General features: G+C 39.4%; 1 protein-coding gene across 1 annotated transcript in view; it reads right to left on the reverse strand.

Annotated features, from left to right (window-relative positions):
• STK31 (serine/threonine kinase 31) overlaps window positions 1–21,754 on the reverse strand; it is a 70,605-nt gene that overhangs the window by 22,776 nt on the left and 26,075 nt on the right. Inside the window, exons 11-20 of the mRNA XM_027872464.1 lie at window positions 21,022–21,144; window positions 14,334–14,513; window positions 10,475–10,591; window positions 9,649–9,768; window positions 8,829–8,960; window positions 5,067–5,168; window positions 4,152–4,232; window positions 2,671–2,796; window positions 825–950; window positions 528–614 (exon numbers count right to left, since the gene is read on the reverse strand). Coding sequence (XP_027728265.1) covers window positions 528–614; window positions 825–950; window positions 2,671–2,796; window positions 4,152–4,232; window positions 5,067–5,168; window positions 8,829–8,960; window positions 9,649–9,768; window positions 10,475–10,591; window positions 14,334–14,513; window positions 21,022–21,144 — 1,194 coding nt within the window. The remainder of the gene's footprint in view (window positions 1–527; window positions 615–824; window positions 951–2,670; window positions 2,797–4,151; window positions 4,233–5,066; window positions 5,169–8,828; window positions 8,961–9,648; window positions 9,769–10,474; window positions 10,592–14,333; window positions 14,514–21,021; window positions 21,145–21,754) is intronic.

Raw genomic sequence — 21,754 nt, forward strand, 5'->3', positions numbered from 1 at the left:
AAATATTTATAATTGCTTTAGAGTGGTGGAAACTATATATGTGCTGAACAGTGGGTATGGCCGAATAAGTGATGGCATACTAATGTTATCATATACTATAGCACCACAAAAAATATGAAATATGAAAAGGCATACAAAGTGATACAAAGTACAGATACTAGAATTAGAATATGCAAATCTACCTCCAATTGTAGAAAAAGTAGCCACAACATTTCTAAGTAAATGCACAGGAAAAAAAAAAAAGAAAAAGATACAGTGCAAATAAATCATGTTCCACTACCTGGTATTATTTTATTATATATATGAGGCACAGTGATATATATAGATACATATATACATACATATACGCAGCGGAATAAGCAAATTGGGTACTTAAGAAATGCATATTATTGGAGGTTTTCTCCCATGTTCCTTGTAAAGCCTTTGCTGAAAAGTGGGAATTTTCAAGAAATACAACATTTGTTAAGAGAGAAAGGTTTTGTAAGCTCTAGGGTTAAGATGCCTGAGCCCACTGTTGCACTACTTACTTCTGCAGACAAAGGTGTGCTGGCCTGGACAGCGCCCAGACTTGCCCTAGGGTAATAGGGGACCATCAGATAAGCCAAAGGGTCAGACTAAGAACAAAGAGAAGGAGAGACGATGTGACTCGAGCGACAATGAGGCTGACACAATTTTTAAAATTAATAATTGACTTTCTAGCATGTTAAAAGGAGTAACTGTTTCCAGTGAAATCTGAAACAGTCCATTTATACCAAAAAACATCTTTCCTAGGTTTTAAAAATTAAAAACATTCACGAATCAAACTTGAAAAATCTGCATTTTACCTTACACAGAAAGAGGAACATCAAGGGCAACAGTCCCGACTCTTCCTTGGACTCTCTCCAGGCCTTGTGGTAGCGCGCCGCTCTCTGGATCACCGTGGCCTCCGTGTTCATGTCAACAGAATAGCCCTAGAGCCAAGAGATGAGGCTCCTGTGCCAAGCAAGGAGAGGGCCGGCCTGGGCACCACGAGGCCACCAGCCACCCCTCTGCTGCCTACTTCGCTACAAAACCTAGATGATGTTATCAGCATCACAAACTGGGTTTTTAAAAGCAACTTTGGATCAAGATGATCTGATACAGGTTTGGTATCTAAGATATACGAACAATTAACAAAACTATCTAAGACCAAAAGGCATCCATTCCCCAGTAGGTAAGCAGTCAAAGGATAAGAACAAACAATTCTCAAAAGAATTTTAAACTATTAACAGCCAAAAGAATGCTCCAAATCACTAATAATAAGAGAAATGCAAATCAAAATGACCCTGAGGCTTCACCTCACACCCAGAAAATTAGTCAAGATGTGAAGAGATGGGAACCATCAATGTTGGAGAAGTTGTGGGAAGATAGTATTCTAAGGCAGTCGGTAGAGTGGAAAGTGGTACAACCATTCTGGAAAGCAATTTGGAATTATAGAAATAAAGTAATTAAAATGTTCCTACCGTATGACCCAAATATTCCATTACTAGGCTTATTCCCCAAGAAGGCCAATGATAAAAAGAATACACACACACACACACACACAAATACCCCAAAATATTTATAGCAGCACTTTTTATGAGAGCAAAAAACTAGAAACCAAGCAGATGCCCATTAATTGGAGAGTGGTTAAACACACTGTGGTCCATGAACGTAATGGAATTTGACTGGGCTCTAAGAAATGATGTGTGCAATGAAGACACAGAAACACGGAAAGATCTACATGAACAGAGGCAAAGTGAATTCAGGCAGACCCAAGAAAAACACAGACACAAATGACAACAATACAAATGGAAAAAAACGACCAAAAATTCAAAAGTGAATGTTGGCAAACTTACACAGAGCAAGCGCAACTCAAAAGAAGAGACATGAGATTACACTCCCACCTGTCCCCTTTGCAGAGGAGAGATGTCCACATTACACATATTCTCAGATTTTTTTGCCTCTTTTTTTATTGTCTTTAAAAAGTACTATTTGTTACGTGAGATGGGGAGGGGGGGAAAAGGACATCAATAAATCTTATAACAAACCAAAAAAAGAATTAGAATTACCTACCTCACCTGATTGTTGTGAGACTCAAATGGGATGACATGGCACAGAGCTTACTAAATGCTTGCTGACATGTAAAACATTAAATGACCATCATCACACTAAAGATTGCAATATGAAATGCCCTACTAAAGACTACTGTGCTCCTATCTGCGTAAAGGAAATGGCATTGCAAAACACCTTTTCAAATGTACAAATATTTAATTACAATTTCTTTAAAATGTTTAGTTTTATCTGATTATGAAGTTAACAACTTCCTATATGATGTACTTCTAGGAACAGAAAGGAAAACCCCAACAGCACAATGTTTTAACTAATAATGTTAGTTGAGAATAACAGTAAGAAAAGCAGGAACTTTGATTCACAGGAATCATAAGACATGATATACAAAAAAAAAAAAGATTGGTTGGCTAAGGAAAAAAAAATTATTTCAATGTTCATCAGTAGCTGTCCCTTAAGAGAATGCAGGAGGAAAGGATAGATACTTTAATCATAAACATATTCTTCCAAAGAGAACCTCCATTATTTTTAGGTTGCTTAAAAGGAACCCCCACTCCAATTTAATCCTGTAAGTTTCCATTAGCCACCAGAACCAAGACTGACCTTCAGAAGAACCTTCTGCCCATCCACTTCAGAACACACCAGAGGACGCTTGCTGCTAAGCTCTTTCATAGGCTCAGCATCCAAAATGTCCCGTTCCAGACTAACAGTCAAAATTCCTCCCGAGTTCTGAGTAACACATGTGGGTTTGTTACCATTAACCAAAGATACACACACAGAGTATTACACAAAATAACACTTTCCTGTACTTTAACATCTGAAGGGTATTTCGTCATCCATTATGGGTTGGTATAGAAATGCCATTCTACAGCACACAATCCCTGCTGCAGGGGCTGGGAAGATCAGGTCCAGAACCCCCTGTATCGAGAAGGTCGGGCTCAGTTCTCAAGCTTGTTCCTTTACTCCCCTTTGCCCAGAGCTGCCAAAGTGCCTTTCTTGGAGCTGTACAGACTGGCCATGTTCCTCCTCTACTCCAGAAATTTCAGGGACAGCCCATTGTTCCCAGGATCAACCACAACCTCCTCTGTTTGGAATTTCAACCCTTTACAATCTGGCTCCCACTTAGGTTTCCAGGCTCCGCACAGCTCACGCCCCTTCAGACTAACCTTGCCATTCCTCCATCCCACCTTCATGTCTCTGCACAGGCTGTTCCCCATGCCTGGAATGCTCTTCCCCTGAACCTCCACCCTGAAGAATGCTAATCTTCCTTCAAAGCTCAGCTCAGATACCACTTCCCACAGGAGGCCTGTCCTGAACTGACAGTGGACTATGTATCTACTTGGTTTGTATATTGTACCAACTTCTGCACATACATTTTCCTTTCTTTCCAATCAAATGTTAAGTTCCTTTATCAAAGGGATGGCTTTCTCTCTCTATTCCCTGTATGTAACACAGCCCCTTGTACACAGTAGGTGTTTGGTAAGTGCTTGTTGAATGAACAATTAAAATTAAACATCTATCATCACCATCTTTTTTCAAGACCCAGATATACCAAGTGGATGGTGAGGCCAAGATGAAAAGCTTCTGGTGCACTGGCACCAAACAGCAATCCGATCCTGTTGCCTGTCACCCCACCTGCCAACCTCTCACTCCCTCAAAGACACAAACGCTACCTACCTGGCTGGCTACATCGAAGAAGGCAGAGAAGAAACTGCTTTTACAGGGGATGCTCACTAGCATCATCCTTCCTCACTCCCCAGAAGTGAGGTCTGCACCGCTCCCCTGCTCCTCCCCAGGCTAACACCTTGGCTTCCCCAGCACCCTGGGGGGGAGGTTGGGGGGGGGAGCAGCTGGGATGGCATGGGTTCCTTCCGATGAGCCCAGCAGTGGAGCCGCCACAGAGGCCAACCCTGACAAACAGCCCTCAGGTGAGTTAAGCAGGGAACAAGGGCAGGGGAGCAACGATCACACTGCTGCTCTGAGGAGCCTGGGTACAGGGAACCCGACAACTGCCGAGCGGGACTTTCCTTGGACCCTCGTGTTTCCGGACATTCTCCTCGGGCGTCATGGTCGCCAAAGCTTACCATGTATCTAAGGATCCCTGCTCCTGGGTGAAGAAGAGGCAGCTCAGGGAACCACGTCTGCACCAAGCTGGTCAGCTCCTCCTGGAATGAAGGCAGCTCATCACTACAGGGCAGGCACGCGCTTGGCGTCCACCTCGCTGCCCGCCTTCGCTCCGGGGGTTTGCAAGTCTTACTTTGATCGCGCATATGGCCGTTAAAGATTTTCAATAACTCATTTCAGACTTTGATTTAAAGAAACATTAGAAGAGGAACTAAGAATGAAGACCCCTCCCCTGTCCGAGTGGGAAAGAGCCTCCTTTGCTTCCTGGGGAGGCTTTCATGCCGATAGACAGGAAGAGCCCAGCTATTAAAAGCCCCAATCCACGCCCAAGATGGAAATAAACACTTCAAGCATTTATACTGCAGTGATCCAAGTTTCAAAACCGCTCATGGGTACAGCGCGCTCTGTGTGACAGAAACATCACAACCTCCACGTAACTACGAGAAAGGCATTGAAGCCAATGTGTAAACTGAAGGAATTCTGCCCAAACTGCTAATCTCAGGGACAAATTTTCTGAATCCTTGCCCGACCCCCGGCTGTCTGCTGGAAGGAGGGCCTACTTGTTAACTAAATTAAAACCAGATTCCTAGGCGACACAAGTAAATCCCATATTAACAACTACACACAATGTGAAGCCATGTGTGGCTTTACCTTTCACCTCCTCTTGTCTTCCCAGCCTCCAAGGAACACAAGAAAAGGTCTGACAACTCCCATTTTAGATAAGAAGGACATTCTCGGCGACAGTGGGGGTGGTTGAGGACTGGGATCCAGGCCTATGGGGGCCTCTCTGTGACATTGGGTACCACAGTGCTCAGCAGCCTGGGAGCCAGCTATTAGAAGCCAATCTCTCAAAACAGACCTAGCCCAGAACTTACATATTCCTCCTGCTCGTGGTAAATTTTCTCAAAGACACAATGACGCAACTGAATGATTTCTTCTTTTACTTTTTCAATTTCAGATTCATCACAGTCATCAGCCTGTAATCAGAAGAAAAATCAAAACTATTTTACATGTTTCTCAGGGGAAACAGGGTTCAAATCTGGCCCCAGACACATAACACTCACTAGCTGTGTGACTCTGGGCAAGTCACTTAACCCCAATCGTCTCACCAAAAAAAAAAAGGGTAGGTGCTCAACACTGTGGCAATATAAAACATTATCTAATCAGTCACCAAGTTCTCTCAATGATTCCTTCTTGTCTTCCCCCATAATCCCTTGAGAAGCAAGTATACAGCTATCCCTTCCCCATCACAACTTTCCTCATCAGGATTTCGAGATCTCAGGTCGACATAAGAATCAAATGGGAATTTTGGGAGAGTTTTGAGGAAGCTGCAGACAACACATAAAATCCAGCAGACAATCCAGAAAAAGTTTAGAGACTCATAAATGCACGAGATACATGTGTAGTATTACATAATATCAACATATTTTATGTTTTAATATCAGAAATATACACAATTTCTTTTCTCTGGTACAAAAGGAGGGTCAAAAATCTTATGCAGATTTTCCAGAGAAAGGGGGCAGCGTGCCCCTAACCCCCACGATATGGAAAGGATAACTGTAGTATAATGGCCAGATCCTGAGTCAGGCTTTTGAATCTCACATCAGACAATGATGAAATCAGGTGACCCTGGGTAAGTCACTGAATTAAACTAGACAGTGGCTTCCTCATCTGTCAAAGCAAGGGGCTAAGCTAGATGACCAGCTGCCCACAGTCCCCTTCCAGCTCTGAAGTGATCATCGTAGGATCCCTCCTTTCAATTCCCAATGGCACAATCCAAAACAAATCCTTTACTTCAGACCTGGATGATCTCACTGGTCTATATGACTCCATAACTGCTTACCTGGTTCTCTCTCATTTTCATCATTTCTCTCCTCTAATGGCTCCATCCTTAATCCCTACTGCCAGGCTAATATTCCTTAACCACTACTTCCAAAAGTATAACAGCCCTTTTTCCAAATCTTGAATGACTTCTCTCACCCTAGTATTCAAGGCCCTCCACAACCAATTTCCAAGCCACCTTTCAATCTTACCTCCCATTGCTCCCCACTTAGGAAGACCCCATACTCATCCTACCTGTCTTGCCACTGACTCCTTTCTGCAAGGCTTCTCCCCTTCTCTGTGACTATCCAAATTCCACCCATCTTCTCATGCCAATCTCAAGTTCCAGTTCTTCCAGGAAACATCTCTACTATCCATATTTCTCACTAGGACTTAAGCTTCCTTGCTCTGTTAGTGAGCATTTCATAAGTATATGTCTTATTTCCCCAACTAGATGGTAAGTTCCATGAAGGCTAAGACAATATCACATCCATTGCTTTGCTAAATAATTGTTGAAGGAATAGCTCCATCCCAATCCAAGTAGGGAAATATATTTAACACACAGTAAACAATTAAACAACAATAAGTATTTAACTACAATTACTGAGTATAACAAGAATTCAGAGAACAGAAAAATTAATACAGGGAAGGCTGCTAGGTGGAGTCATAGTGCAGAGACTCCTCTTCCCGAGTTCAAATCCAGCTTCAGACACTTACTAGCTGTGTGAGGCGGGTAAATCACTTGACCCTGTTTGTGTCAATTTCCTTATCCGTCAAACGAGCTGGAAAACGCAATGGCAAACCACTCTAATACCTTTGCCAAGAAAACCTCAAATGAGGTCACAAAGAGTCAGACATGACTGAAACAACTGAACAGCAACAACAATAAAAATAAAGAATCATTAATTACAAGAAAAAAATCTCAAAATGTAAATACATTCACCTTTTTAAAAAAAAATGTAAAGATAAAATAATTTCCCATAAAAAAAGTATTCAAAAGTCTATGGTCAGTAGTCAAAATCAACAGACAATTTACTGATTGCCTGTCTCATATCACCTATTACATACAGACCACACTACCAGAAACCTCTCCTTGTCCTACGGTAAGAACAAGGTATTATCAGTACTCTTCAAAGGACCTTGAAATTCGACTCTCCACTGTCAACTCATTGTTTTGCTTACCACTATGAACAAATAAGAACCACCAAACTATTTTCCCTGCAGGTCATACAAACTCCAAACACACATTACCCCTGAATTTGTGTGAGAAACTTTTCGGTCTGAGATTTCTGGCATGATACAATTTATAACCAAGCCTTCAAAAGAACACTCTCACAGGCATGTGCCCTTAAATTAACATGGAGCTATTAATAACTTAACTTTTTTTGTTTGTTTTTTGGCGAGGCAATTGGGGTTAAATGACTTGCCCAGAGTCATACAGCTAGTAAGTGTTATGTATCTGAGGCTGGATTTGAACTCAGGTCTGTTACATACTCACAAAGCCATGGTGTCTCTCCCAGAGTTCAACTGACTAAATAAAACCTTTTCCCTATAGGCAGGTTCAGCCTAGGGAAGAACTGGGAAGCCCAAACTAAATGTAGGCAGATGAGCTTTTGAACCTTCCGTACGGTTTGAAGCACTCAGAAAAAACAAAGTTCAAGTTCAGCCTAGACCTCTATGCATCTTCCTAACCCCTAAGCAGTTCCAAAAACCTTCAGGACAAAGGGACGAGAGGAGAAACAGATAACTTAAAAGGAGAGGTCTTTACTAGGCATACCAATCGTGTTGCTTTAAGCTCCATTATTCCATAAAAATTACTTAGGAAGCAAGAAGGGTCCCCCTCTGCCATAAAAAAAAAGATGGTAATACAGGTTCCATGCCTAAAGGCAGAGAGGTGGTATCATAGTGCACAAAGCACAGTCTAGTGTTCAGAAGACCCAAGTTCAAACCCAGCCTTGACATGTATTGTGTGACTGCCACTTAACCTCCATCTGCCTCAGTTGCCTCAAGGTTGTGAGGATCAAATGAGATCACGTTTGTAAAGCACCAGCACAGAATGGGCACTGAAGAAATGCTTCTCCCCACCCCCTTGCCCACTCCATACTCCCACTCTATTCTAGCAGTCTGATGCAACTCATTTCTGGCAATACCAATTGCAACAAGAAAAAATAAAGTTCTGGTTGAAGCCTTTCAGTTTCCACAAACGAGGCAAACTAACCCAAGGGGAGCACACAAAGGAAAGGGAAGAAGAAGAACTTGTAGAACCAAGACAAAAAATGAGCATCAAATGATGAATTAGCAAAGTTTCAAGTAAGGACTTTTCAACATCAAATGACGAGGGAGAGACGTCGTTAATATAAAATCACCTTCTTCCTTACTTTAGGCTTTTAGAAGAAACGTGATTTTTTCAGGACTATTTAGCCTTTTGGAAACGTGATAGAATATTATTTATAATCAAACCTGTTTAAAATGAATAGAAATGTCTTTTAAAGCACAAGCCATGAGAAAACTTTTTTCAAATTTTCAAACTTATTAAGTCATTCTGGGAAAACTGTAAAAAATGGTCTGGGATATGTAAACTCAAAAACTAAACTTTTAAGTACTCCAATTTTAACTCCACTTTTTTTAAACCAAATAAATGAAAAATCTGAATAACCATTTTCAATGGTTATTTTTATTTGCATTATTAAATATTCATCCTCAGATTCCTTTAAAAAACCAAGCTACCCTAATGGAAGCTAATTTGCTTGCAACTGCCATGAGAACACTTGCTGAGTAACAGCAGATCCCAGGCACGAGAGCAAGGGTATCCATACCTCCTCCAAGTTGTTCTTTTCAACCAGTTTCCATCTCAGTTGAGCTTTTAAGCCTTTGAGAGTCTTCTTAATAGAAAGCAAATGGTCCACATTGGGTCTTTTATTTAACCATTCCATAATCTGCTTCTTAAACTACGAATAAAAAAAATAGTTACAACACCATTGATTAACTCAGTCCATCAACAATACTTGAGTGTCTGCTGGTTAAGAACAGTATCAGGCATTGTGCTGAATTTAATTTTTGAAAGGTACCTAGAAGCTACCTTTATGACAAACAACCACAGATTTTACTGGAACCAAAGACTGAGTAAATTAAAATTTTAAAATATCCAGCATTACACATGTGCAAAGCACAGTATGCAAATGAGAAATCTCTCAAATCATGGATACCACAAAGGTTTATAAATTTGTTTTTCTACAGTATCACATAACCTATTAAAGGACAGACGGGTGTGGTATTGTGTTTTTTGTTTTTTCAAATAGACCCTAACAGGAGCAAATCTAGTTATTAAGAGGAATATGGTTTGGCAAAGGTTTCTTTAAATACAGTTACTTAATTCCTAGATTTACGATGGTGCTACTGAATTAAGAAAACCTAAGTGTTTTAGCTTCATGAATTTAGTATCTTTTTAAATAAATATATGTATAACTTCAACTACAGAGGGTCATTTCTATAGAAACTCACCTCAAAACTCAGTAGAGCACAAGCAATATTTGATTTTAAAAAGAGCAATAATAAAACATTTTTAAAAAAAAGGATACTTGAGAAAGTTGAATGCTGCAAACTATCACCCCAACACTTAAGTAAAAGCAAACGAACCTCAATACTGGCCTTGTATTTAGCTTGCACTACGGTGATAAGCCTCTCCTCTGAACGGATCTTTCGCAGGACTTCATTATACGTGTTCAGGATGATCTCCTTGTCTACGTCACATTGCTCCTGAATGGAAACGTGCACCGCGGTGCACGAGACACCAGAAGAGGTCAGCGGCAGCACCCCGGGCTCTGGGCGGTAGAGCTGCTGGCAGGAGCCTCAAAGGCCAGCAGGCCCAACAAGCCCAACTCCCCACTTTACAGACAAGGAGGCTGAGGCCCAGAGAGGGGACACAATTCCCCAAAGATCACACAACCAGAAAGTGTTCAAGGTCACATCTGAATACAGGGCTGCTGACTCCACGTTCTATGCCCTATCTACTCCACACTAAACTGCCAATAAGGGAAGGTAAGATTCTTACTTCCCTTCAAAAAAAATGTTTTCAGTAAATGTCCTTTTATTTCCAGATAAAATAGTCAGAAGATTAACTTTCTAATTTCAACGTTGAATTTGAGGTTTCTTTTAAATAGAAGAAAACCAATGCTAATCTTTTAAACGGGTGAGTTTTCTATACTAATTAATGCCTCACTCCTGACAACCTTTTGGTTTGAAGGAACTCCTTACGGATGAAGTAAAAGCTTGACATGAAATGACACCTGGAAGTGAGCTGAAATGGGACTGACAATTCATAACAAGGCACCTGAAGAACCTTTCCATGATCAGACTTATCAGGTAAAATTATTTTTAAGATGATAAGTCACTTTGCTTCCTTTCAACTATATACATGCCATAAAATATAATGCCTGTACACGTTTTAAGGACAGTAACTCACAACGAGAGAGATCTCCAGCTCTTTGCAAACATCAGACTCAATCTTCTCCAGTATTTCATCAACATTGCCAATTACTTCTTCAGAATTCAGAGATTCTTCATCATTTAGATCAAAAAACTTAGTTGAAAAAAATTGAAAAGATAATTATGCACAAAATCAAAAATTAGTGAGCTGCCTTAGGTTTTAAATCTTTCTAAATTTAGCAGTTAATAGCTGAGGAAAGAGTTAACAGGTAAAACTCAAGATAAGTAGGGAGTGGCTAAGAGAGCATTCAAGTCACCCAGGCCGACAAACTATCCTCTAGGGCAGGAAAAACTCTCAGATGAGATGGCTAAGCCACTTTAATCTTTTAAAGGTCATGAAGAATGAGAAAGAAGCTGAAGGACCAGAAAGGAACAAGTATGGCTCAGATTTACAATAAAGGGAAGAGAATTAAGTCTGCAAACTAAAAGCCAGTACGTCTCATTTCAATCCTTGCAAAAATTACAAAACATCATTTGTAAAAGGTTGTGAGTGTCTAGAAAACAGAGGAGTAACCACAAAGACACAACTCCCCTTCTCTTCATCGCAGAGGTGGGAACACGAGTTTGGAACACTGCAAGATTCAGCTGATGTGCTGGTTAGTTTTGCTATTTTTTTTTCCTCTTTGTTTTTCATTCTTTGTTAAAAGAGATGGTTCTCTGGGTGTATGAAAGAGGAGAGATATTTGGAAATGAAGGCAAAGGAAAATTTTTAAATATCAATAAAAATATTTAAAGAAAAAAACAAGTCACGAACTACATGAAAGTAGGCTCCAAATCACTAATAAGAAGATAAATACAAATTAAAAACTGAACTTTACCTCCCATAATGCAAAGGAACAAAAAATTGCAAAAGATGAGATTATTGTTCATTCTAGAACAAGCTGACATACTGTTGTTGCTTCTGAGAAGTGGTTCAACCATTTAGAATTTCAGAACTTGGAACTGTACAAAAAAGTAACTGAAACATTCACATTCTTTAACCCAATAACTGCACTATTGGGGGTGTGCCCTAAGAAGGTCAAACGGAGAGAAATAAAGATGCAGTGTTTAGCAAAAACATTCCCACCAGCCCACTACGAGTGTAGCCAAGAACTGGAAACAAAGTGGCTGAAAAACTAAAGTATATGAATGTACCAGCATAACAGTCATCAACTACGACACTCTTGGGAATCTCATGAGGTCCCAAGCATTTTACCTATCATCTCCATGCAGATGACTCACATATGTATACAGATAGAGTGATAGATGAAAAAAAGACAGAAAGGAAGAGACAGAGAGAGATGGAGAGGAAGAGACAGTGAGGAAAGAGAGAATGAGAGAGAGAGAGAGAATTCCCAGCCCCAGACTTTCCTTTGAGCTTCAGGTTCCACTTCATCAACTCAGTCAGTTAATAGACATTTATTAAGCACTTAATATGTGCCAGGCACTGTGGATACAAAGGAAGGCAAAAGACAACCCCTACTCTCAGGGAGCTCATGGTCTAAGGGGAGGGACAAACACGCAAACGATTATGTACGAACAAATGACGGACAGGATAAATTGGAAATAATCAGCAGAGGGAGGCAGTAGCCTTGAGGCACTAGAATTAAGAACGGCCTATTGGACAATTCAAACATGATGCGCTGGAGACACACCATCCTTCCCCACAACCCTCTTCGAAATTTCCTATTTCTATCCAAGGCGCCACTCTCCTGCTCCAGGTTCCCAGGTTTAGAATCCTCAATAGCACCCTCGACTCCTCTTTCTCCCTGACCCCACACCAAGCCAATCAATTGCTAAGTCTTAGTATCTGTACCTCCAAAATCTCTCTCAAATTCAACCCTTCAGTCTACTCACACAGTGTGGTCTCCCTGCCTTCAATCCTCACTCCAGTCCATTCTACACTAATGCCAGTCATTTTCCTTAAACACAGATCTGACCATGTGACCCGACCCTCCCACCCAATCAACTCCAAAGATTTCCTATCGCCTCCAGGATAAAACATACATTCCTCTGTTTACCTTTTACATCTCTTAACAAACTGGCCTCACTGAACATTGCTAGCCCTCCTTCATGAAGCAATCCAGCCAAACAGGCTACCTCTCTGTTCACTGCTCACAATGCTCTTTCTCCTACCTCTGCCTTCACACTGGCCACCCCCTGTATGTCCAGAATGTGCTACCTCTTCTTCTCTGCCTCAGAGTTCACAGTTCAAGCACAATCTTCTGCCTGAAGCCTTTGCTAATACTCTATGCTGAGAATCCTCAGATCTATTTATATAGTCCTAACTTTTCTCCTGAACTCCAACAGTCAATCTCCAGTTGCCTACTGAACATCCTGAACAAGATGAACTAAAGACACTTCAAAGGTAACATGTCCAAAAGTTGTCTTTATTTTTTCCCCAAAAACCTCCTCTGTGCCACTTACTATGGTCACCTGCTGCCCACATCCCTGGTTTTGCACACTTCACCCCCAACCTGAGCCCTGCTGTGGAGGATGCCATCAACTTCCTAGGCAACCCCAAAACGATCCCAGACAACAGGCAATGAAAGCTCCTCTTCCAAAGGGGATTCTGTCTCCTTCAAGGATGGGCTATTATCTACACTGCCAGACAGGGTCTCTTTCTAAATCAGGTATTTGACTTAAATATTTTCCTTAATCACAGTGGAGGGTTCAATCTGGAAAAAGTGTGAAATGCCCATTATATGACGACAAAAGCCATCAAGAAAACAAGTTTAAATGAAACCAGGTAATGACAATTTTTTTTTCTTTCAACTGGGTTACAAGACAGATGGTAGATTAGAAAAAATGTTGTAGATTTAATTTACCTAGATTTCTAGAAGCTTCTGACAGAAACTCTGATATTATCAACCATAAATGAGAGATGGAAAGATGTGGGCTATACAACAGCATACCTAGTTAAACTGAGAATTAGTTGAGTGTTCATTACTCCAGACTAGTCATTAATGAACTGATATGAGTTTAGAGCAAAGTCTCCACAAAATACCCTAGAGATTAGTCCTTGGCCCTTTACTGTTCAACTTTTTTAAAAAAGATATTTCTTTACATCTTTTAACATAATCTTCATTTCTGAATAAAGAAATATCTCCCATCTTTTTCTATCCATGGGGCCTATCCTTGTCAAAGAATGAGAAAAAGAATCCAGCAAATCTAGGTTAATACATCAATTTTTCAGTATTTTCATCAGTTACCTCTATGAAGGTATGTTTATAAAAGGTGGAAAGGACAAAAATCTTGTTATTATTAATTATTAAAGAAAAAGGACTTCCAAATAATTAATGATAATGACACTATAATGCTAAATGTTACTTTAAGCAATATCTAATCATTAAAACACATTAATGAGTGCTGAAAAACCCAAGAATTAAAAGAAAAACTAAAGTCCTAAAGTATGTATACATACATTTGTACTAAATGATGAAAATGCCAAATACAGGGCACCTAATTATGCCCAAAGGGTTATTTCCAACTGTTCAGACCTTATGACCCAGCAATACTGCTTACTGGGTGCAAAGGGGATCAAAGAAAAAGGAAAATGAGCCATATTACAAAAACTTGCACAGCAACTCTTTTTGTGGTGGCAAAGAACTGGGAACTGAAGAGGCATCCATCATTTGGGGAATAACTGAGCACCATATCGGTTCAGGCCCCAGCACATGGTAGACACCAGAGGGACTTCCCTTTCCCTTCCCCTCACAAGGTTGTTCTAAAACCCATCAAGAGCCAAGAAAATGATGAGCCCACACACATGAAGTTGAAGTTTAAAAAAAGTTTGAAATCAGGACAGGAAGGGCAGGAGTCTTCCTCCAGATCCCAGAGGGCAAGAGCTCCTTTACCTTTATAGTGGAATTGAACCACTCAGTAAGAAGTTGTAGGGAAGCTTCTGTCTCCGTTCTGACCCGGTTAAATTCCTCTCGCTTGCCATGTTTCCACTCATAAAACTTCTGCAGGATTTCTTCAGCATTTGTCACTTCTCTGGTCTGCCCATACACGGCTTCTAAGGAAGCAGACAATTCCTAGGAAGGTATTAAACACAATTTTTCAACAAGAATTTTAGTGGGTGCTCAAGATACTATAAATCAAGAATTCTTAACCTATGGTTCATGAATTTGTTGAGGTTTTTACATATTTTGAAAACTGCATTTATTGTAATCCTATATATTTTAAGTTATATTTTTTAAAATATTATTCTGAAAAAGGCTCCAGACACAGGGGTCCACAACACAGAAAAGGTTAAGAACCTGTGCTATAAATGGACTTTAAAAACAAAGAAAGCTTTTGTCATAATTGTATCACTTACTGTCTCGGAATAACAGAACTCAACCCCAAAATTAGAATACAAAGTCACGTTTTCTAAATTAGAAATTCCCATTCTTCTCAATCTTAATCTGCATCTCCACAAAAATATAGTACATTTCCAAAGGCATGATTTAAAGTTCCAGCAGTACATGACAATGAACAAGCACATTCAAAGTATGCCAAAGGACATTCATTTTGGAACTTGCAGAAGCTGATTTTGGCCTCTCCCTGGCCAATATTTAAAGGGACTTTCTTTTCTCATAAACAGGTTACTTTCACATGTGACTCAGGCCAGATTTTACTGGTTCCCTTCCTCCTTTGTACCTTCCCACCTTCCCATGCCTTCCCATTTCTGGCTGTAGATTGGACTATCAGTAGCTCCTCCCACCCACCATAGCTAAGCCGTTGTTCTGTTCAATACCATGCTATAGTTCTTTCATTTTAGGTAAATCCTATGTGACTTCTACATATAGAAAAAAATGTCACCCCTTTCCATGAACATCAAACTAATGTCTTTCTCTTTTGCTTCTCCCAAGATGAGCTTCTTTCATGCTATCCAGGGCTTCCAATGCAATTCAAGCAATGGACCCTATCACCAATGCTTGGTACAGTAACTTGTGCCTAGTGAACACCTAATCAACATTGGAAGAAATGAATTTACCAGCCCAGCTAAAGAAAGAATGCCTTATTCCTATCAGCATTAGCTAATGAACGGGTTTGCCTTGCGAATGAAAATACAATGCAGTCCTTATTTATTGAATATGACGAAAAGAATAGGATGGCTCAAGTGTAGAAAGTCACAGCACCTCTAATGGTCCCAAGCTGTTCCCTGACACAAAAACCCATCTTACTAAATGTAAATTCTTAGCTTCGAGTCCTACCAGCACAATCTGTAAAAAATCAAAACTGCCGATAAGATACAATCAATGTGTCTACAGCATTCTCCTAATCTGCCACTCTGGGAACCCTAGTCAAAAAAAAAAATAGAAAAAGAAAAAGAACTGACATGTTAACCCAGTATACCTGGAGCTCAACAAAAAAAAAAAAAAAAAAAAAAAAGAATGACTTTCATGCTATCATCTGAACAAGGTGGAGAGATATCAGGGTAGGGTCAGCAGATTCAAAACTGATTCAGTGGTCAAAAACCAAGAAGTGATCACTAATGGATCACTTGAAGAAAGGTGTCCAATGGTTCACCCAGTGACCAGCCTTCCATCGATGACTTGGAATAAAGGCATAGACAGCATGCTCATTAAATATGCAGAAAAGAATAAGCAAGGAGAGGGGAGCTGGAAACCACGACCATCCCTAATACAATCCTGTCAAGCCAGAACAATGGACTGAATGTCCAAGATGACATTCAAGAGTGGTATGGCCTGATGGCAGGTCATGTCAGAAGACCTAGGGGCACTTCCCTCTCTTCTTGGCAAAGGTAGAGTCCTATGGGTGCTGAATATTGCATACTCTGTCAGGCTTGTTTGACAGGCTCAATAGTTTTGCTAAACTGCTCTTTATTACTACTTTCTTTTCTATCCTTTGTAATAAGAGATGGCTCTGTCAGTGTAAGAGAAGCAGCAATACAATGGAAAATCAAAGTGATATAAAATAAAAGATAATAATTAAAAGGTACAAATAAAACTTTTTTCAAGAATTGCAAGTTATCCCCCATTACACAAAAGATTGCTCCACAAAAGCAGGGGAACAATGTCCACAAGGACAACAATATTATTAACAATGAACAACTGTGAAAAGGCCTGGCTACTCTGATCAACACAATGATCCAAGACAATTCCAAAGAGCTCATGAAGAAAAATGCTATCCACCTCCAGGGAAAGAACTGATGGACTCGGAGCATACACTGAAGCAAACTTTTTTTCACTCTCTTTATGTTTCTTCTTTTACTTATTTTTTGCCATTTGGTTAATATGGAAATATGTTTTGCATGACTTCACATGTATAACTGATATTATGCTTATTCTCAATGAGGAGAGAATTTGGAACTCAAAATGGTTTTTAAAAAGAATATTAAAATAAATTGAAATTATAACTCCAAAAAAGAAAAGAAAGATTGCTCTCCATCAATAACAAGAGAAATTAAAATTAAAACCGACATTTCACTTCTTACTCAACAAACTGATAAAGATGAGAAAACATGGAAACAGTTACTATGTTCGACACACCACAGGAAGACAGCAACAGCAGCAGACTCTTGGCAGATCTGCAGACTGAATTCTGGAAAGCAATTTGTGACTGCAGGAAAAAAGTGACTGGACTTATTCTTCCCTTTGAACCAATCATCTCATCACTTGGCATATATCCCGAAAAGGCCAAATAGAGAGAGAAAGGTCCTATGGATACCACTATGTTCATAAGAGCACTTTTTTTCTTTTTCTTTTTTTTTAGGCAATTGGGGTTAAGTGACTCAGCCGGGGTCACACAGCTAGTAAATGTCAAGTGCCTGGTCTGAGGCTGGATTTGAACTGGGTCCTCCTGACTGCTTAAGAGCACTTTCTGTAATAACAAAAGGACTGAAAACAAAATGAGTATATCCATTGATTGGGGAATAGTTGAACAAGCGTGGTACATGATTGTGACAGAATATTATTATTCCACAAGAAATTATAAACACAAAGAATTCAAATAAATATGTGAAGATTTGCATGAACCACCCAGAGTGAAACAAGAATACAATACATGGACTACAAAGTATAAAAGAAAAGACCAGTAAAAACCCAGGCACACAAGGAATTGCAATGAACAATCTTGGCCCAAGAGAAGAGACGAGGAAACGCACCTCCCACCCTGCTGGAGAAAAGATAATGGGTTCAGAACCCTGTACGTATACAGCTGGATACACCGCTAGTTGGTTTAACTTAATTGTTCTGTATTGTTTACCAAGGAAGGCTCACAAGGTGGAAGGCAAAGGAGTGAGGGAAGAGTTCAGTTTGAGAAAATGATACAAGCTATTGTCACATGAAAAGGTGCTCTAAATCACTCATAATTAGAGAAACATGAATTAAAACAACTTTGAGCTTCTACCTCACATTTATGAAAGATGGTAAAAAAGAAAAATGCCAAATGTTGGAGGGGCTGTGGAAACACAGGCACGCCAGGGCACTGTTGTTGGCCCTGTGGACTGGCCCAGCCATTCTGGAAAGCAATTTGGAACAATGCCTAAAAAGCTACTAACCTGTGTTATCTCCTTTAACCCAGCTATACCACTACCAGGCCTATACTCCAAAGAAATCAAAATAGAGGGGAAAAAAGATCAAAATGTACCCCAAAAAAATTTATAGCAGCTCTTTTCTTCGCTGTTGTTTTACCAAAAAAAAAAAGCAGCTCTTTTTGTGGTAAACAAAAACTGGGAACAAAATAGATGCCCATCAATTATAGAACAGCTAAACAAAACTATGGCCTATGAAAAGAACAGAATATTTGGTACCATAAAAATGATAAAAAGGACAATTTCAGAGAAAACTGACGAGACTTCTATCTATATACTGATGGAGGGCGAAAAGAACCAGAGAACAATTTATACAATAAAAACACAATAGAGGAAAATAAACCTTTGAACAAGTTTAAACTCTAATGAACACAATGATAAACATGCCCCCCAAAAAACTTCCAAAGAATGAAATGGAATGCCACACTTCCCTTCTGACAGTGGTGACAAGCTTAAAACAGAGAAATTTTCAGACTTGGCCCAAGTGGGAATTTGTTTTGCTGGACTATGCCGAAGTGACATATTAGGGGTTAAATTACAGAGTGAGGATGGTGGTAGGGAGGTGGGAGGGGTTCTTTTTCTTTGCTCAATGAAAAGGGGGAGTTGGCAGAAGGGGCAGGTTAATTTTTTTTTTATTATCAAATAAGGATGAATGCGAGAGGACTTCCCACAGCTAAATGTTATTCTATTATGAAATACAATTGTTACCAACAGTGGTTTTTTTTAATTGACTGTGATGTAAAAATAAGCAGCATCAATAAAACGTTTTCTAATTAAGGGTTTTAGTCAACTCTAAGTGCAATGTGAGACCAAAGTGTAATACTATACACAACAAAGTTAATACAACCTTAGGCTTCAGTAAGGATCGCCGATTATAAAACAAAGGTAGTGATCATCCTGCTGTATTCTTCCCTGGTCAGCAAATATTTGGAATAGTATGCTCAATGCTGGGCACTACACATTTCAATCAGTCAAGAAGTGCCACGTCAAGGTCAGGCATCTGGACACTCACTAGCCTGCTGGCAGGTATTCCTGCCACACACCACTCTCCAGTCCTCCACTCAGCTGTCAAAGTGATCATCTGAAAGCGCAGGGCTGGCCATGGCCCACAGTGGCTCTTTATCACCTCCGGGATCAAATACTCCCTTCAAACCTTGCCGCATCCTCCCCTGCTCCCCGTCTTCTTACACTTTACTCCCAAACATACTCTTCCATCCAGACATACCGGCTTCCTGGTATTACTGGAGCGAGACACGCTACCTCTTGGCTCTGGGCATTTTCCCTGGCTGTTTCCAATGTCTGGAATGCTCTCTCTACTGGACACTGCTTCCTGTAATCTCTGACTTCCTTCAAGCCTCAGCTCAAGTCCTATCTTCAAGAGGAAGCCTTTCCTGATCCTTTCTAATTCCAATGCCTTCCTTCTGTTGATTATTTCTAATTTATCCTGTATATATCTTATTTGTGATTTGCATGATGTCTCTTCTATTAGACTGTAAGATCGAGGGCAGCGACTATCTTTTACATTTTTTTGTTTCCTTAGTGTTTAGCAAGTACCTGGCACATAGTAGGTACTTAATAAATGTTTAAGGACTGGTAGGCATTGAGTTTTTGGTTTTTGTTTTTTAAAGCAAAAATAGTTCCTGCCCTTATGGAGCTTACATGCTACTGGAAGACACAACACGTAAACAACCAGATACATTCAAGATTATGTACAAAGTCAATGGGACATAATTTCAGGCAGGAAAGTACTGCCAGCTGGGGGTACCAGAAAAGGCTAAATATTATTACTAGTATTAGTATTATTATGGTTGACATGTTCTACTCACTGCTTCAAAATTTAAAAGTTGCCTTACATCTATTACCTTATTTGAGCCTTACCTCAGCCCTGGGAGGCAGATGTTATGATGATGCCCCCATTTTACAGATAAGGATATAGAAGCAAAGAACTAAAGGGAATTGCCCAGTATCACACAGGTCACCCTAATCCTAGCCCTTAGTTAACTTAAAAAGAAAGAAAAACAAAGCCTCTGGAATAGAGTCAAGCAAAACAAATTCACACATGACCATGTCCAAAAAAGAAGTCCCACTGTGTGACCCTGGGCAAGTCACTTAACCCTGATTGCCTCACCAAAAATAAAAAAAAAAGATATATTAATAAACAAAAAAGAGGTCCCAATCTGCACCCGAGACTATCACTTCTCTGTGAGGGAGTGAGTAGCATGTGTATTTCATCCTAAGCCCTCAGGAATCACAGTTTGTCACTGTGTTGATCAGACTTCTTCAATCTTCAAAGATGTTTATCTTTACAACATTATTATAGTAATTGTTTTCCTGGTTCTGCTGACCTCACTACACATCAGTTCATAAAAATCTTTCCAAGTTTCACTGAAACTGTCTGGCTTGCTTAGCAGAATGCTTGGCACATAGTAGGCATTTAATAAATGCTTATTGTCTTTCCCCTTCACCACTTCTCATACCAAGATAGGAATCATTTCATTCCATTTCTTCTTTCTTGGATCCCTCTGGGTTACAAACCTCATAGCAGTACTGTTGGGTCAAAGGGCATATGCAGTTTAATAATTACTGGGGCTTCAATCCAAATAGTTTTCCACAATGGCTGGACCGGTTCAAAACTCCACCCAGAGTGCATTAAATATACTTGTTTTCCCACAGCCCCCCAGCATTTATCATTTTTCCTTTTTAATCAACTTTACCAACCTGAGAGGTATATAAATTGCTTTAATTTACATTTCTACAACTATTATTAGCCTGTAATGGTTTTCATACAGCAGTTATTTTTTATTTAAATGCATAAGACTGCTGTTATAAATTATAAAATAAAATAGTAACAATAACAAAGAGAGTAAAAATTTTGCTAATTTAAAAAGAAAAAATAACAATCAAACAACAATGAAAATAATTTGAGATTTCTATGAAATAATCTTACCCTCACTGTTCAATTTATATTTTGGTTTGAAAATAACAAATTATTAATTTCTAACCTGTAAAGTTTTCAAGCGCTTATTAAGGGATAATTCATCCACTTCCACAATGAAAACTTCAACAGCTGTATATAGCTTCTGTCGGACTTCATTCCTCTTGGCTATCAAGATATCACCTTCATTCTGTGAGGGGGAAAAAAAAAGCACCATCAATGGACCAACTGAACTCTATATATCAAGCTACATAAGAGAAAAAAATTATACTCTTCAATATTATATATTTCAGTATTATGTTCTCAGTTCTCAGATGATAAGTCTCTTTCCAAACATAGATATCTGTCTAATTATCTTCATTAATCTAAAATTAAAAAAAAAAACCAGTAAGTATTATATCCAATAACCTGCCCACTGGTATTTTTTCTGGTTCTTTCTCTAACAATACATTTTTTCATTTCTTTAAAAAACTGTACAGTAGTAGTTACATTCATTTTACTCATCAATCTGGTACTAAGAAGCTTAGCCTTTAATCCATACTTCTTACCAAATTCAATCTAATCAAAACCTATAGACACCTTCAAAATCTAAGACAATGAAAAAAAAAATGTAAGTCCAATACAATGACAGAATTGTTTTTAAAACTTGTTTTCTTCATCAGAAAAACATCCAGGGGAACAATCAAAAGATCAGCATGTAAGACTTAGAAGTCAAGAGATGAGGGCTGATGGGCCAGCTCTGAGGCTCTCTACTTGTGTGTCCCTAGGGAAGGACCTTAATTTTCTTATCTTCCAAATAA

Source organism: Vombatus ursinus, unplaced genomic scaffold (assembly GCF_900497805.2).
Source record: "Vombatus ursinus unplaced genomic scaffold, bare-nosed wombat genome assembly UNPS02014799.1, whole genome shotgun sequence".
Classification (NCBI taxonomy): Eukaryota; Metazoa; Chordata; class Mammalia; order Diprotodontia; family Vombatidae; genus Vombatus; species Vombatus ursinus.